The sequence below is a fragment of the Delphinapterus leucas genome, chromosome 15 (assembly GCF_059928025.1).
Source record: "Delphinapterus leucas isolate spDelLeu-1000000601 "Yukka" chromosome 15, BTC_Dleu_Yukka2, whole genome shotgun sequence".
Classification (NCBI taxonomy): domain Eukaryota; kingdom Metazoa; phylum Chordata; class Mammalia; order Artiodactyla; family Monodontidae; genus Delphinapterus; species Delphinapterus leucas.
Window position 1 is genome coordinate 76,445,325 of NC_143143.1, and position 16,075 is coordinate 76,461,399.

Here is a 16,075-nt window from a genome sequence, read left to right on the forward strand (position 1 = left end):
CTCAATTCCTTTTAACTTTTATTTTTAGTTATGACCTATTTCAAACATACAGAAAAGTACAGATAATAATGTAACAGGCAATTGTGCTGGATTTAACAAATACCAACACTAGACACTACTGACATCAATTTTTTTTTGCTTTTATAAGGAAAACAATGAATGAAGCCTTTCTCACTCTTCTCCCCACAGAAGAGTTAACTGCTATTCTAAAATGGGACTGGATCTTTCCCAGCCATGTGGCTTTCTTTTTCAAATGGACCAAAACAATATATAGTATAATTTTGTGTTGTGAAAATTCACATAAATCATTCTCATTGATTGCCTTTTATAAATATTCTAAAGTTCAAACTTATAAGTTTTACTAATGAAATGTTATTTTTCTATTTTGCATATTGAGGTTCTACATAAGTCTGATAAAAAACAATGGTCTACTACTAAATTTTAAACTCTCAGCCAGTAGTCCTCAACCATAGCAGCATTAGAATCACTTGGGAGCTTTACAAATACAGATGCCAGAGCCCTGCTCCAGATAAGTGAACTCAAGTTTTTGCAGATAGGGCCTGGATATATATATATTTTTTTTTTTTGGCTGCATTGGGTCTTCGTTGCTGTGCACGGGCTTTCTCTAGTTGTGGCGAGCGGGGGCTACTCTTCGTTGCGGTGCACGGGCTTCTCATTGCGCTGGCTTCTCTTGTTGCAGCGCACGGGCTCTAGGCACGCAGGCTTCAGTAGTTGTGGCTCGCAGGCTCTAGAACGCAGGCTCAATAGTTGTGGCACATGGGCTTATTTGCTCTACAGCATGTGGGATCTTCCTGGACCAGGGTTCAAACCCGTGTCCCCTGCAATGTTCTTAACCACTGCGCCACCAGGGAAGTCCCAGGATATCGTTTTATATATAGTATTTGATTTTTTTTTAAGTCCCCAGGTGATTTTACTAGCAAACAGAGTTGAGATTCACTGCTCGAAGGTACTGCTTCTGAAGGAATTGCAAAAGGGACAAAGCAGCCAGTAAAATAAAAATGCAAAACAGGAAACAAAGATATACATTTAACTGGAAGTGAGATTATGTTGCTCTTTTACATAAATAATTTTAATATTATCTGGACTGGACAAAATGTTGCAATGGGGGAAGCAGCAAATAACTCAAAACAAATCCACAAATACCATTCCCAGTGAGATGAGTAAAGTGTAGCGGGCCCTCAGTCTTACCTTCATGAAGTGGGAATTACTGTTAACATCAATCCCATAGTGTATGGTTCAGCAATAAAATCTAGGCAACATTAAGAAAAGAAAAAAACACTCTGAACCATGCTTAACCCTCAATATGCCAGGGAAAAATAGTAATCACCATTTACCATCTGGCTCCAATGGGCCCTCTTTATTTTTCTATATTTAAAGACATTTGACAAATAACATACAGAATAAAAGGACAACAAAAATCATTTCATTAGAGACTTTAATAAAAAATTAAAATAACAAACCTAAGTTTTTGTTCCAGGTTTGTAGTCAGGAAGGAAGGTACATATACCCAAAATGGGCAAGGTCATTAAATGCAACTAACTGCTCACCAGCTGTCACGCCTGAACTTTGAGCACTGCCCATAGTAACGATGCCAGATTTCAAATCCACCTCCAATGGGTTCTAGCTTATCATGATTCTGATTCTTCTTCTACTGGTATTGTCAAAACACATTACTTTTGAAACTGACTCATAACTTTGTTGAAGGGAGAAAAGCCATCTTCTTTGCCCCGTAACTACTGGGTTGGCCAAACAGCTCGTTCGGTTTTAAGTAAAAATAAAAGACACATTTTTCATTTTCACGAAGAACGTTATTGAACAGATTCACTAACCGAACGAACTTTTTGGCCAACCCAATACAAAATGCTTTCATTTCTAGATTTATAAACACCAAAAGAAGGATCTAATGATTTTTTTCATTGTTGTATCATCAATTTCCTTCTAATACATACACCTCTTTCTATATGTATCCAGTTATTTTGTGGACATTAAGTGGTGAGAAAACGCTGGTGGCCAAACATCATATAAGATGAGAGAATGTTGCCACACAAATTTTTTAGAAAAACAGAACAGGATGGTCCAGTTCTTGTTGCAAAATATTGTGCAGCGAAGTCCTTCCTGTTGAATGACTGACCAGAAGAGAATGCACATTTCTTTTTCATACACCAGAGAAATACACAGTTCACCTGCCAACTCTTCAAGTCTGGGAAAACTTATCTAAGGTATCAACTGAAGACTCCCAGTCTGAGTCACATCAACACTCAATCTCACCATCACCATTAGAGTCTAGAATGCTGCTGTTTGTCTCTCTGCATTCATCTTCTCATTTGCCTAATAATGAAAATGTCTTCCTCCATCACTTTTCTTCTCTTTGCCAGTACAGATGGAAAAAGAAAAATTCTGAAGTCTCTCCTGGGTTCAACAAAAGCTAAAAGTAGAGTAAAAAGATGGTGTCTCCAGTCTTCTTTTGTATCTTCTTGAAAGATAATGTGATACATTAGGCAATGCAGTAAGAGCATTAAAGGATGATGCAATAATGACGATTATTTCACTACTGTATCATCCACCAAGGATTTCATCATTCTTCCACTTTATTATTATTTTAGTCTTGTTTATTGCATATTTGGGAAAATATGATGAAGAGTGTTGAAATGATATGTAGGAGGACAGCAGCAAAATGTTTTTCATAGCATAGGAAAATTAAGATTCCATAATGTAAAGATTTATAAAAGGATCCAAAGGACCCACATGATCATTTTAAGACAGAAATCATTATTCTACTTTCAAAAATAAGTATGTTTTCTCTTTGTTCTTTTTAAAACCTCTAGAAAAAGAATAAAAGTCATGCAATATCAATTCTTACAGAGGTAGAGAAAGCTCAAAAATGAAAATTGGGTCCAATGGACCCTGACAGTATAATGAAGATTAAGGTCTCCAGTTTTAGTTTTAGTCCTACTTAAATACGTCCCTGGCTCAAGTGAAGATAAGAACTCAAGACCAGGAAGAACTGCATTTATTTATTTTTTCAGAAGTAGTATTTAAAAAAAGAAAACCTCAAACAATACAACTTTTTAAAAGTCTGTCCTCTACCACTACCACCAAGAGAAAACTACTTTTAAAGTTTGCTATAAGCTTCAAGATAGAAACTATGCACATGCAAATATATACAGATACATGCACACACAGTTGGCAATTTTGATTACTTAACACAATCACACTATACACGTAGTAACAGCTCTGGATCATGATTCCCCCCCATTCAATACATTATGGGTCTCCTTTCACATCCACGTAAATAGATATACCACACTCTGATACTCCTGGGATAAATGTATTCATTTATTTAACCATTTCCCTACTAATGGACATATTAGGCTAGCTCCTGTTTTTCTCTATTACAGATACTGTAGTTATAACCATCTTACTCCTAACACCTCAACACTGAATAAGTCATCCTTTATTAGCACAAGCCATGGATGGGACAGGAACAGAACAGAATAGAATAGAATAGAGGTGCTTTCCCAACTCAGGACCTCTGCTCAAGCTGCTCCCTCTGCTGGGAATGTACTTCCCCTGCTCTTCTGCTCATCTTCAGTCTGAGCTTAAATGACTCTTCCTCAATGCACCATCAGTACTCCTACCTAAACAAGACATTTTATGCTCTCATGATACTTGCTACTTCCGTCCTAGCACTGCACTTTTTGATGATACTCCATTCAACCAAGCTCCACATGGGGAGGGGCAGTGCTGCTGTTTACCTTTAGGGTCAGCCGAGCACAGTGCCTGTCATCAAGGGACCAAACCACACCTGTCTTAGACAGAAACCGCCAGCTTTATTGGCTATATTTTAGAGAAGGTGAATTGATCCACCACATGAGCTAAAAATTTTCAATAGCAAAATGGACAATTCGTTTAAAATGATAATTTCCAGGGCTGGCAGGCTGTGGGCAAACAGGCTGCTCAGGCCCTGTTGGCAGAGGCCTAAAATGGTACCATCTTCCTGGTAGGGAACTTGGCCATATACGTTACCATGCAATTCCACTTCTAGGACTGTGGCTCATAAAAATAATCACGGACATACACAAAGATTTAACTACAACAATGTTCTTCACTACCTATTTTTATAACAGGAAAAACTGCAAACAACCTAAAAACCAAGCCTCTGTTGCTGAAAAAATAAACTGGTATGCTCCCACAATGGAACACTGTGCAGCCATTAACAAGTGCTTAAGGGACATCCCTGGCGGTCCAGTGGTTGAGACTCTGCACTTCCAGTGCAAGGGGTGTGGGTTCGAACCCTGGTTGGGGAACTAAGATCACACATGCTGTGCAGTGTGGCCAAAAAAAAGTACTTAGAACCATGTTGAATTTGAGTCCCCCATGGAATTATAAGTAAATGGCATTACAACATATTCATAATGAGCACTTCAGTGAAAAAAAGGTGGTTACTGTACAGTATCATCCCATTTTTGTGAAACAGGTGCATGTACTTACTTTTATGTGCACTGACATTCACAAAAATGTTTACAGTGACTATCTACAAGTGGTAAATTTATACAGCATTTGTTTTTCTTTTTTTTTTTGAGTTTTAAAATTTTTATAGTTCACAGGCATTACTTATAAGAAAAAAAATTAAAGCTGTCTTTTAAAAATGTCCTTCTCCCCTGCTGCCCACCCTCCAGGGGGCCTGGTAGACCAGGCGCAGCTCATTTAGGTGGGAAGCCAAGTGTTTCACTTATTACCTCAAAGAAAAGGTCATATCCTAGTTAATGACCCTCATTTCTGAAGTCTCTACTTCAAACCATATAGAATTAGAAAAGGGGCAAAGAGGAGGAAACAAGGGGCACAAGTGATGATCATGACTCCCAGCCAAGCTGCTTATAGAACGTCAGCTGAGCCGAGGACAGGGTGTCCACTACAGCCCCCTGACCTCAAGACCTGAGCCAACCAACTGCTCTGTGAGTCACTCTGAGACACTGACGGGCGCTTTCCCTTTGCAGCGATATGGTGAGTACATACTTCCAAGGAGGATTCCAAGGGGGAAAACTGCCTGGGAAGCACTGAAAGTACTTAGGACCTGGGATTCCCAAACCCTGAGTGTGCTTTAGAGGTACTCTAAGAGCATGTTAAAAAAGAAAAAAAAAAAGCAGGACTTCCCTGGTGGTCCAGTGGTTAAGACTCCATGCTCCCACTGCAGGCAGCGTGGGTTCAATCCCCGGTCAGGGCGCTAAGATCCCACATGCCGTGCGGCACAGCCAGAAAAAAAAAAAAAAGGAAAAAAAGAAAAAGCCAGACTCCTGGCTAGACCCACTGCATTAGAATCTAGATTCATGTGGGTTAGGCCAAGGAATTTTTTTTTTTAACTTCTCAAGTGATTCTGAAGCAGACAACCCACATACCACTGTTCAGCGATCGTTTAACAACTGCTGGCTAGAAGGAACCAAGAAATACCTACTCCATCTGACTCCAATTATATTAGCACCAAAGTCAACTCAAAAAAATGAAGCCTCCAAAAATAACTCAGATTTCACTACCTTTGGTGTTTTTAACAAATCTCACCACTGAGAACTTCATCCTTTCACTTCACTAAATTCTCCTTCTAAGCTATAGTCCATTCTCCTTTATTTGGTCCTCAGTGGACCCAGGAAACAGATCATCTCTGTTAAAATGCATGATGACACTCAAGATGGAAATGCACTGCAACAGAAGAAAAACAAAACCGTCCTGCACAGCAGCCATGAAGCCACAGAGCACCACCCTGAGCTGGGTCACCCTGGGGGACAGCTGGACACAATGGACCTCAGCAAGCACCCTGCCAAGGGTCCCTTCAACTTCAAACCTATCATCACCCATTTAGCCCAACGTTCTGTGCAAGAACTTCCTATTCTTTGAGGACTTGTTTCTTGACGAAGAAAAGTCAAATGCTTCCCAGGGATGTTTTCAGGAAGCATTTCATACTATGATTAAACAGAATCATGAAATCTCAGTGTTTTCTAACTCAGTGGGTTTCTCCTGGAACTCTGGACCCTCAATGGCATGGAATCACTGATTTTCTAAGACCCATATTCCTATTTAGTCACAGAGTTCAAATCCTTTACCTACTGTGATAATTTTAAAACACAGTCCCCAAGGGAGTTCCCTGGCAGCCCAGTGATTAGTCAGGGCTCCGCACTCTCACTGCCAAGGGCCCGGGTTCAATCCCTGGTTGGGGAACTAAAATCTCACAAGCCGCATGGTGTGGCCAAAAATTAAAAAATAAAACAGCCCCCAAGTTCTTTGATACTCCTCTCATCCAGAAGTGGGGTTCTCAGCATTGTGAACGTACTAAACGTCACTGAACTATATACACTTAAAATGGTTAAAATTGTGAAATTATGCTATGTGAATTTTACCTCAGTACAAAAAGTGAGATTCTGCACCTCCTGTTTTTGAATCTGGGCTCTGTGGCTGCTTGACCTACAGAATGTGGCGGCAGTGGCGCTGTGCTGACTTCCGGGCCTAGGTCCTAAGAAACTGGCAGGTGCTTCCATTTCCTGTCTTCTAGAATGCTCACCTTTGGAACCTAGCCACCACACTGTGAGGATGTGTAAACAGTCTCTGCATAGGTTAACTAGGAGAGGAACTGAGGTCCCCGGACCAAAGCCCCCTCTCAGCTCCCAGGCGACAGCCAGCAACAACTCACCAGCCGTGCGAAGGAGCCATCTTGAAAGAGATCCTCCAGCCCCTGCATGGCTGCCTCAGCCCAAGCTACGTGTAGCAGAGACAAGCTCCCCGTGCCAAGCCCTGCCTAAACTGCAGGCTTGTGAGCAGAATAAAGGCCTATAGGTGTGTAAGCCACTAACTCTTGTGGCAGTGTGGTAAGCAGCAATGGGGACTGGCACTTCAAGACGACACAGAAAGAAAGACTGGCCAGAATGGCTTTAGAACCCTCTGAGCTGGTACCATAAATCACAGATTCTGACAAGCATGATCTTCAGCGCCGAAGAACTCTGCCGTGCATGTTCTTCACAACTCAAGTGAGTCCACAATCTTTCTAACATGTTCACTCAAAACTATGCCACTGAGCACAAAAGAAGGCACCTGACTTTCTTGCTGAGACATTTTTTTTAAGGGGGAAGAAAGGCAAGAAAGCTACAGGGTATAAAAACTTGTAAGCTATCAAATAACAAACATTATGGACAACTCTCAATACATCCTCTTAGAGAAAGCAACTTGAGATGGTGTCTTCCCTACCACCTTCCTGCTACACCCAAAGCGCCAAGGAGCCCCAACTCTGCTCTCTCCTCACCTCCAGCCTCTCGGGTGGGGGCTCGTTCTGCAGGGTCCTCAAAGCTTTTGCAGCAGCGTCGTGTTTCGCAGCCTGTCTCGTCTTTCCTTTCCCGTTAAATTGCTGTCCTCCCACAGAAAGTTCAACTTGATAAAGTAAAGGTGGCACTGGAAATGGGTAAAAGTACCTAAAAATAGATGGGGGTAAGGAAAATGAGTCTCAGGTAAGTCACCATACGTCCTCTGACAAACTCCAGGTATTTCCTTCATCACAGGTCCTGATCACATCAGCGTTTGCTCACCAATAATGACTCCTCTTCAGTACATCCAGAGATTTCCCATGTTTACGCTGCATTAGAATTGCCACACGGTATGACCAAATACTGTTTATGTTCCACAAAATACACTGCCCTTACAAATTATATGAGTTCAATTTATAAAGCTAACCTGTATTTACAAAATCTAAAATAGATTAGACTTTGGCTGAGACAGAACACTTAACCTGCTCTACTTTCTCGTACCTGAGATTCACGCATCCGTGTCTCCAGAAAAGGATGGAAATTTTTTAACAGACGTCTTTTAGAAAGGACCCTCATTTCTGTAAATCCCAATATCCTATAGCCCGGTGGAGGCTGGTTTCTATTTTTAAAATGGCTTTGGCCTTCACCTCCCTCCTATCCCAAAGTAGGGAAGGGAAATGAAGACCTCCAGTTTGATCATCAATCTATCCACTAGTGTCTTATGACCACAAGCAGAAGGTTTTTAACGCATGGCATTTTCAGGTTTCAATTAATATTTTACTGCATCCGTATACCAAGGCTATTTACAAACACATATGTAAGTTCAACAGTCAAAAAGTACCCAATAAACAATAATCAGGAAATCTGTGAATGCTGAGAATTCTGGTGTTGCAGGAATCATGTTCAAATATGACTCAGTTTGGGACTTTCCTGGTGGCACAGTGGTTAAGAATCCGCCTGCCAATGCAGGGGACACAGGTTCGAGCCCTGGTCCGGGAAGATCCCACATGCCACGAAACAACTAAGTCCGTGCGCCACAACTACTGAGCCTGCGCTCTAGAGCCCATGAGCCACAACTACTGAGCCCATGCGCCACAACTACCGAAGCCCGCATGCCCTAGAGCCCATGCTCTATGACAAGAGAAGCCACCGCAATGAGAAGCCCACACACCTCAAAGAAGAGTAGCCCCCGCTCGCTGCAACTAGAGAAAGTCCGCGCATAGCAACGAAGACCCAACACAGCCAAAAAAAAAATTAATAAATTTTAAAAAATAAAATAAAAATCATTAGGCCATCTTTGTTTAAAAAATAAAAATATGACTCAGTTGCACAAAGCAGTTAGAAGGGTGATAGCTTTAACCAGATAGCTTGGGGCATGAGCCGTACTGCTCATGAGGAATGTGCTCAGGCCCTTTCCAGTGACAGGAGTTAAAAGAGCATCAAGATACAGTTCCAATGACACCAAGACAATTAAGACTGACTTTAGCATTTGGCAGGCCAAAGAGGACCAAACCATTTTGTGCTCTACAATCTAAAGATCTTATTATTCTATGTAAAAGATCAAATATATCTTCACCTGTATTGAAAACAAAACAAACACATACCTTGGGGGATAAGCACCTCCTCTCATGTTGTAGTTATAGGTGGACTGCATCCGAGAGTAAGGGTCGACAGGCTTATACATTGGTTTTTTTCCAAGTTTCATGCACAGTGCATTTAGCTCTACAGTAGGGGTTATGCTTTCTGCAACACAGAATCAACACAAAGAATTGTTTTTTTCTGATATGAGAATGACACTCACTAAAATCAAAAAGAATAGCATGCTTTCTACTAATTGGATTCATGATGTATTTCAGGAAAAGATCTAAGTACTTCACTGCTAGGCATCAGGTCAGGAAATCCAAGAATCTGCTGTGATTTCTAGGTATTAATACACAGTCAGCAGCACAAAATACACTGTAATGGCTATTAAGGGAGCATCAGTGTAACACAAGATGTTAGCAGTGAAAGCCAGTTGTCAGAAGTAAGTTCCAATACACATCAAATTCCATGATTAAAAAATCCCACAGGACCGTCCAAATCATTTCATTGTTTGGGAATACTCAACCAACATAACTTTGGTTGTACTGACTGGCTGGCTTACACACTATTTCATAGAACAATGCATTTATTCAGTACTAACTGGAGGCAGAGTACTGTGCTAAGCTTGAACACAATTCTTGCCCCAGAGGAGTTCAAAGAACACAAAACACACTCAAAGAACTACAATACAACATTATGTGTGCTATAAGGAAAGGTGCAGTATCACTGAGGAGGAGACAAGTAAATTCTATCTGGAGAAGTTAGATGAGACCCACAAAATATTTAGAGGTTTCCATTCTTAATTTTTTTTGGGGGGGGCCACATCTCACAGCATGTGGAACTTCCCTGATCAGGGATTGAACCTGCACCCTCAGCAGTGGAAGCACAGAGTCCTAACCACTGGACCACCAGGGAAGCACTGGATGTTTCATTCTTGATACTTATAATGGGATCTGACTTGTGGTAATACTTGTTAGAAAAATGAGTTCTGTTGCCGTATACAACAGGAGCAAGTATATCTTGGGTTATCTCAGAAATAGCAACTTTAGAAAATACTCATTATTCATCTTCCTTTTTTTCCTCTCTCATTTCATCCAACTCATAAACCTTTAAAAATCATTTAAAAAGAAAACCAGCCTGGAAAGATTAGTGTAGGTGCACAATCACATTTAAAAATAACACTTTAATATCAAACACAGAACAACACTAGCAATGGCAAAGTTCGATTTAAATGCACACAAAAATCCACTTTAAAATGCCTCTTTAGGATGTATGTAGAGGAAAATAAAAATGACTCGATTCTGTACCATAACTGGTTTGACTAAATTTAGTGCATAAATCAAATTTATAAGAATATCTTTGAGTTTGCAAAGTCAGAGGGTCACATGAATAACCAACCTCTCTCTAGCTAACATCAGAATTATATTTTTTACACAATTCAAATAGTGCATTTTAAGTAAGAGCAGCTCTGACCCATAAAATTTATCTGCAGTAGAGAATAAATTTAAAGAAAGAATACCACAAAGCAATCAAAAGCAACAAGAAAGGTGTGACCGAGATCTTTTGAGATCTTCCCAGATCATTCCCGAGTGCAAAGGGTCTGGAATGCCTTCATGTACTGGAACGATAACTCTCCTAAAACAGCCACTTCTACCTACAGCCTCCAGGTCAGTGGTTCTCAAGCTCCCGCCAGACACTCCTCTTTATCAGTATTCTCCCCAGTTGGGCCCTTGCTTGAAGAGATATTACCTACTGATTTGTATTTAAGAAACAAATATTTAAAATATTTTCTCATTCTTGTTAATGATCAGGAAACATAAAACTGATAATCAGGGGTTATGATCAACATGTTATAATCAATATGACCACACGGAGTTGAAGTAATTTTAGCTAAAACCCACATTCTTGGCATCTATACAACCTTATCAAAAGAAAACATGTATTTTCATTAGGCTTTTCTAAAAATCTCGGAAATCATCTGGCGACATCCCTCACCTCCCACGACCACCTTTCCAGACCAGCAGGAGTGGAGGGACTGGAGCCTGGGAACCACTGCTTTAGAGTAAGGCTAAGACCTGAAAAGATAAGCATTTGCCACTGGTAGTGCAGACTCTGTGCTTTCAAAACCAACAAGTTAGTTAAGAAAGAATTCATATACATACTAAACAGATACCTCTAGACACACTTTTGAAAGGAACCTGTCTTGGCCCACGCATAATACCTGGATTCCTTCCTTCGCTACGAAAAGGGCGGACTATAGGTTTAGGAAATTTTGTTCCTTCCAAAGCTTTGGCAGCAGCTGTGTGTTGGGCTTTTTTAATACTAGTTCCTTCAGCTTCCCAGTGCTGATCTCCAAGTGTTAGCTGTACTGTAAACACCTACAAATGAAAATTGTGAGCTCTCAATTCATGAAACCTGATGTTGACTATAATATGTCACTTGGTCCTTGAACATAATTTATGGTCATGGTTTAAAAGGCCTGGTCATTATCTTGATAATTTATCCCTTCATCCCCTTTTTCGTTGTTTTTATAAACACAAAAAGATACACATATCATTGACTTGTACTGCATAGCACTCCATGAAAAAACTATGCTTTGAAAGATGGGGGTAAGTACAGAGATTAAAAAATGTTCTCTTATATATTAAAATATTAAATGCTGATGATTTGGAAGCCATCCAAATAGAAAATTGTCTTCCCATTATTTCTCATGGAAGAAACTTAGCAAACTTGATTTAGACACACAGTAGTACCTCATACAAATGAAGACAATATTTGTTTTGATGTTGTAATTTGTTTGTGGACGCTTGTCTGAAAACACAACCCCATTAGGACGAAAACTCAAATAAATTTGGGAATGTCAGCCAGGTTCGAAAATGTTGCCTTTTACTTTCCTAAGACTGCACTAGTCAGACACTGCTTCCACTTGCAGAAGCAAATCAGATTCATAGCAAGTAAAGATCTAAAAACGTTTCTGAACTCAATTCTAAGGAGGCATCCAAAACAGCTAATTCCGTCCTCAACAAATACTGACAATGGCAAGCCTCTTTCTTCCTTTTTAAGTATAAAGGTAACTCATGTGCACACTCCATTCGTAAAATTAGGTTACGTTAGTCCGATCAGAACTGGACTAATACTCTATCAAAAAAAAAACAAACCATGACCCATCACAGCTCAGTGATTCTTTAACTTTGGTGTGCATCTGAAGAATAACCTGGGAAGCCTGGTAACATACACATGCCCAGGGATTTCGACTGAACAGCACCAGGGAAGCCCAAGCAAGTGTATTTTTAACAAGATCCCAAAGTGATTCTGATGCACTTCAACGTTTGAAACTCACTACTTTGGAGCTTTTATTCTTCTCATCTTGTTTATCACAGAGTATCACTTTATTTCATTGACAAATAATTCACATGAGAAATGTTAATCTGAGTATGCTTAGGTCATTTAAATTTGGTGCCTAAAGGGATGGTGCCAACTTGCCTTATAGCTGATTTTTCTTATAGGTCTTAACTTCAGGATTCCCTCAGTGCACAGCTTCCACTAAAGGGGAAAAATTAAAGAATCCTTCATCCCCCTTGAAATATTAGGGGTCTCCTATATTTATGCTGCAGTTCATAAAGCTACTCACTTAAGCACCAATAGCATGAACTCAAAACCCTGGCTGGCATGAAAGGTCAAGTGGCAGAAGAAGCCTGCAATCCTGTGCAATCCCTGAGTCATTTTTGTGATCCTTTCATGGAAAGACATTGAAGGGGAAAATGCTAAAAGATAGAAAACAGTTAATTTCATGATCAGTCTTGCCTTTCTCCAGGACTGTCCCCGTCGGCGCTGCTGCCACTCTGCTGCCTTCTGTGTGGAGGGTTGGTAGTGAGGTTAGATCTTGGTTCAGACAGAATTAAAAGTACACCAGACCTCTGACTTTTTAAATAGTCTAACAATCATCTAGGAGGGAATAACTTTTCCTCTTTGAACAACTTGTAGGTAAAAAAAAAAAAAAATGCAGTTACAGATTGAACACACAGCCAAATTACCTAAAGTACTAAAGTTCAAGTGAGAAAGTACATATTTCCAGAAATATCAAAACAGTTAATAAAGGGAATCCCAAAGTTAAGATCTGCAAAAAAATCCTGTAAGAAACAGAACAGTTATAAAAAATGGCTAATTGCCTTCTAAAGGTAAAGAAACATTTCAAATATAATTATGCTTTAGAATATTATTAAAACTAGCTTCATGTGAGTGGGAAATTTCTGTTTTTCTTAAATGCATAATTGCCTAATAATAATAAGTACCATTTCTCAAGCATTTACTATGTGCCAGACATTGTGCTCCACACTTTAATGTATCTCACAATAGACTTATTTGGTAGGTATTATTATCCCCATTTTACAGATGAGAAAACTGAGGTTCAAAAAAAGTAGCAACTTGCCCAAGGTCACACAGCTAGTAAGAAGCTAAGATTCAAACCCAGATCTGTCTGACTCCAAAGGCAACTCACCTAACTGTGCTATCGTGTGGTGCCATTTATGATTGTGGTTGATGTTACTTTTAGTCAAATGAAAAGAGAAACCTGGTATCATTCAAGGTTTGAGGTTTGCATGTCAAGAAAAATGAGGCATAAAGAGACAAATAACTCATCCTTATAAAAAGTATATCATCTTACTGCAAGGCTAGGATCAGAAACAGGAGGCCCAATTCCTTATGTCTCATACTACAGCTGCAAAAGATAAAGCCAGATATGCAAACATTTAAGTTCCAAGATGTACTGATACATTAGCACAGATATCAAACAAGCTTAAAAGACTGAACTCCTGAATAACAAATAGGAAAAATTCAAATTACAGTCAGTCTTTCATCCTCTAAGATGAGGGGAATGAGAAGGGTACCTGAAATCAGAGATAATCCAAAATACTCACTGGGAGACTAATTTTACCTCTCATATTCAAACCTTGTTATCTGATTGCCAACAAGTGGCAAAACTGATTTCCCATTCACCTCCTCTCCCTGCCCAGTCTAAGGTACACATGCACTTTCAAACAAGCAGGAAAGGAGCCAGAGGTAGGCAGAAGCCAGGAGGCCCAGAGCCTGGAAAACTCACAGGAAATCAATCACAGGTGCTTGGGAATTGTCTCTATTCAGAATGCTAAACAACCACACACTAATTGGCGTTTTAAAAGCCAAATATCCCCCAAAGAAGCACATCTTTTCTTTGACCCATTCTGCAAGGATGAAAAAAGAAGCGACTCGCCAACAATCTGTACTTTTGCATCTCTTTAAGACAACCTCAGCAGTTTGAAAATATATATTTTGCATCACAGAACCACTTGCAACTGTATAAAAAGAAAGAAAACATTCCTAGTGGGTTATAAATGCACAAGCAGTATGGACAATATTTACCTTACAGTGAGCTGGACCTTGCTCACGCAAAAGTTTATACTCAGGTTGAATCTTGTTGAAACGGGCTAACTCATTCACAAGACACATTGGGGTTTTCTCTTTGGGGTGTGCCATGTTAGAAGGAACTGAAAAATAACGTAAGAGCATTGAAGTCAACTAGCAGTATTTAAGACTGCAGCTCTCCCAGGGATATGAAAAAAGAGGGAAAACAAGCTGAAGGTCTAAGGATTTAAAGCAGCAGTGATGCAATACTGCAAACCACACTGGGGGCACATATCTGAAGACACAGCTGGGATCTTTTCTGAACCAGTTGAAGCCAGGTAACCTAGGAGGGAGTGTGTCTTCAAAGAGAGAGAATAGAAGTCAGAGGAATAACTAAACCATGGCAAGCACACAAGATTTGAAATCAGATGAAGCACTGCTATTATAACCAAGGGAATAACAAGGAGGTCTTTTGAGTAGAGACACACACACACTGGTTACCGCAACAGCTGTCAGCTGTACCCTGTTCGTTATTTCATAAAAACTCAATATGCCAGTACCATTTCTCAAACAACGACTGTCCTTTTCCACACAGCTAACTTCTCATTCCTAGGGCGTCCTCTAGTCTTATCTCCAGAGGCTGCCATCCTCAGACCATATCCATTTCTGATAATTATAAGTAAAATAAAATGGCCTTTGTGGGTGGGAGTTTTATGAAGTCAATAAAATGTGGATATAAGAACACATTAGAAGAAAAAGCAATAAATCCCAGAGGACTGAAATAGTCTGTGCCATTTCCTATTAAGATGGTATTCAAATGGCAAATATGGGGAACACTGAATCTCTAGGGGACCATGACAAGTCAAGAATGCTATTTGGTGAGCCGGTCCAAGGAAGTCTAGAGGTAGCAGCATGATAGATGCCATTCTGCTGAGAGTGGGACAAACTAACACTCTAAGAACAGATTTACAAAGTAAAGGAAACGAGACGATGAAGGAAGAGGAGGAAATGCAAGGGAAACTGTCAGGCTTAAGGTTGAAAAGAATTTGTTATTAGGTGACTCTAGTATAGAGACACCTATGCTGACACCCCATTTAATTGGTTTTGCAACTTGGGGGAAGGGGAGGTTTGGGGAGCAGAATATTGTTTTTAGGGTTTTTTCCCCAGAGGTTTCAAGTCTTTCCTGATCAATGAGCACATTTATTTCATTTTTATTTTCCTAATATTTAAATTTGAATGCTTCTAAACTTATTTCTTTTTTAAAAATCTCTGTTTCTTTGTTCAATTTCTAATTGGTCCTCACTATGATTTCTTAGCCACCTCTGGAATCTCAATTTAAGCTTACTTATTCAAAATAAAAATTATCAAATGCGAACACACTCTTTTGCTTTCCAATAAATCTGCCTGCCCCTTTGCTTGGGAAAAATCTTATAGACATCCAAAAAGGAGGCTTACACCTACAAATCAATTCTGGGAAATAATTATAAAAGCAGAATTTTCCCATATAACAATGAATATCCAAAGTGGTATTTACTGTTCAATTCTTTCTGCTAGCTACCACTTTATAATAGACAAGGCTTTATAGTTTAGTTACCAATTTTCTTTCTTACACTTTGAAATGGTCTGTCAAAGGCCTCCATCAACCCGATATACAACCAAGTGTGTTCTATATCTGGGATAAAGAAGCGTGGGTGGTATACTTTCTTCTGCTTCTTGAAGGTAAATGTGTGTGAGAGCTCCCTACATCTGCAATCTACTTATCAGATCAGAAAACAGGCTAAGAAAACATTTGAAACAGAAGACACTTGGAG

At 39.7% G+C, this 16,075-nt stretch overlaps 1 protein-coding gene across 15 annotated transcripts in view; it reads right to left on the reverse strand.

Moving 5' to 3' along the window:
- The window catches only part of STAU1 (staufen double-stranded RNA binding protein 1), a 59,844-nt gene that overhangs the window by 26,015 nt on the left and 17,754 nt on the right, over nucleotides 1-16,075 (reverse strand). For 6 of the 15 annotated variants that reach the window (XM_022597691.3, XM_022597689.3, XM_089897039.1 and 3 more), the window contains 2 exons: nucleotides 8,909-9,047; nucleotides 7,307-7,472 (listed from right to left, as the gene is read on the reverse strand). In XM_022597691.3, the coding sequence (XP_022453399.1) occupies nucleotides 7,307-7,472; nucleotides 8,909-9,009 (267 nt within the window). In that variant the 5' untranslated portion in view covers nucleotides 9,010-9,047. Of the gene's footprint in view, nucleotides 1-7,306; nucleotides 7,473-8,908; nucleotides 9,048-11,058; nucleotides 11,264-12,689; nucleotides 12,863-14,282; nucleotides 16,051-16,075 lie in introns of those variants that run through there. The other 9 variants (XM_089897040.1, XM_089897034.1, XM_089897042.1 and 6 more) reach the window with 8 other exon arrangements.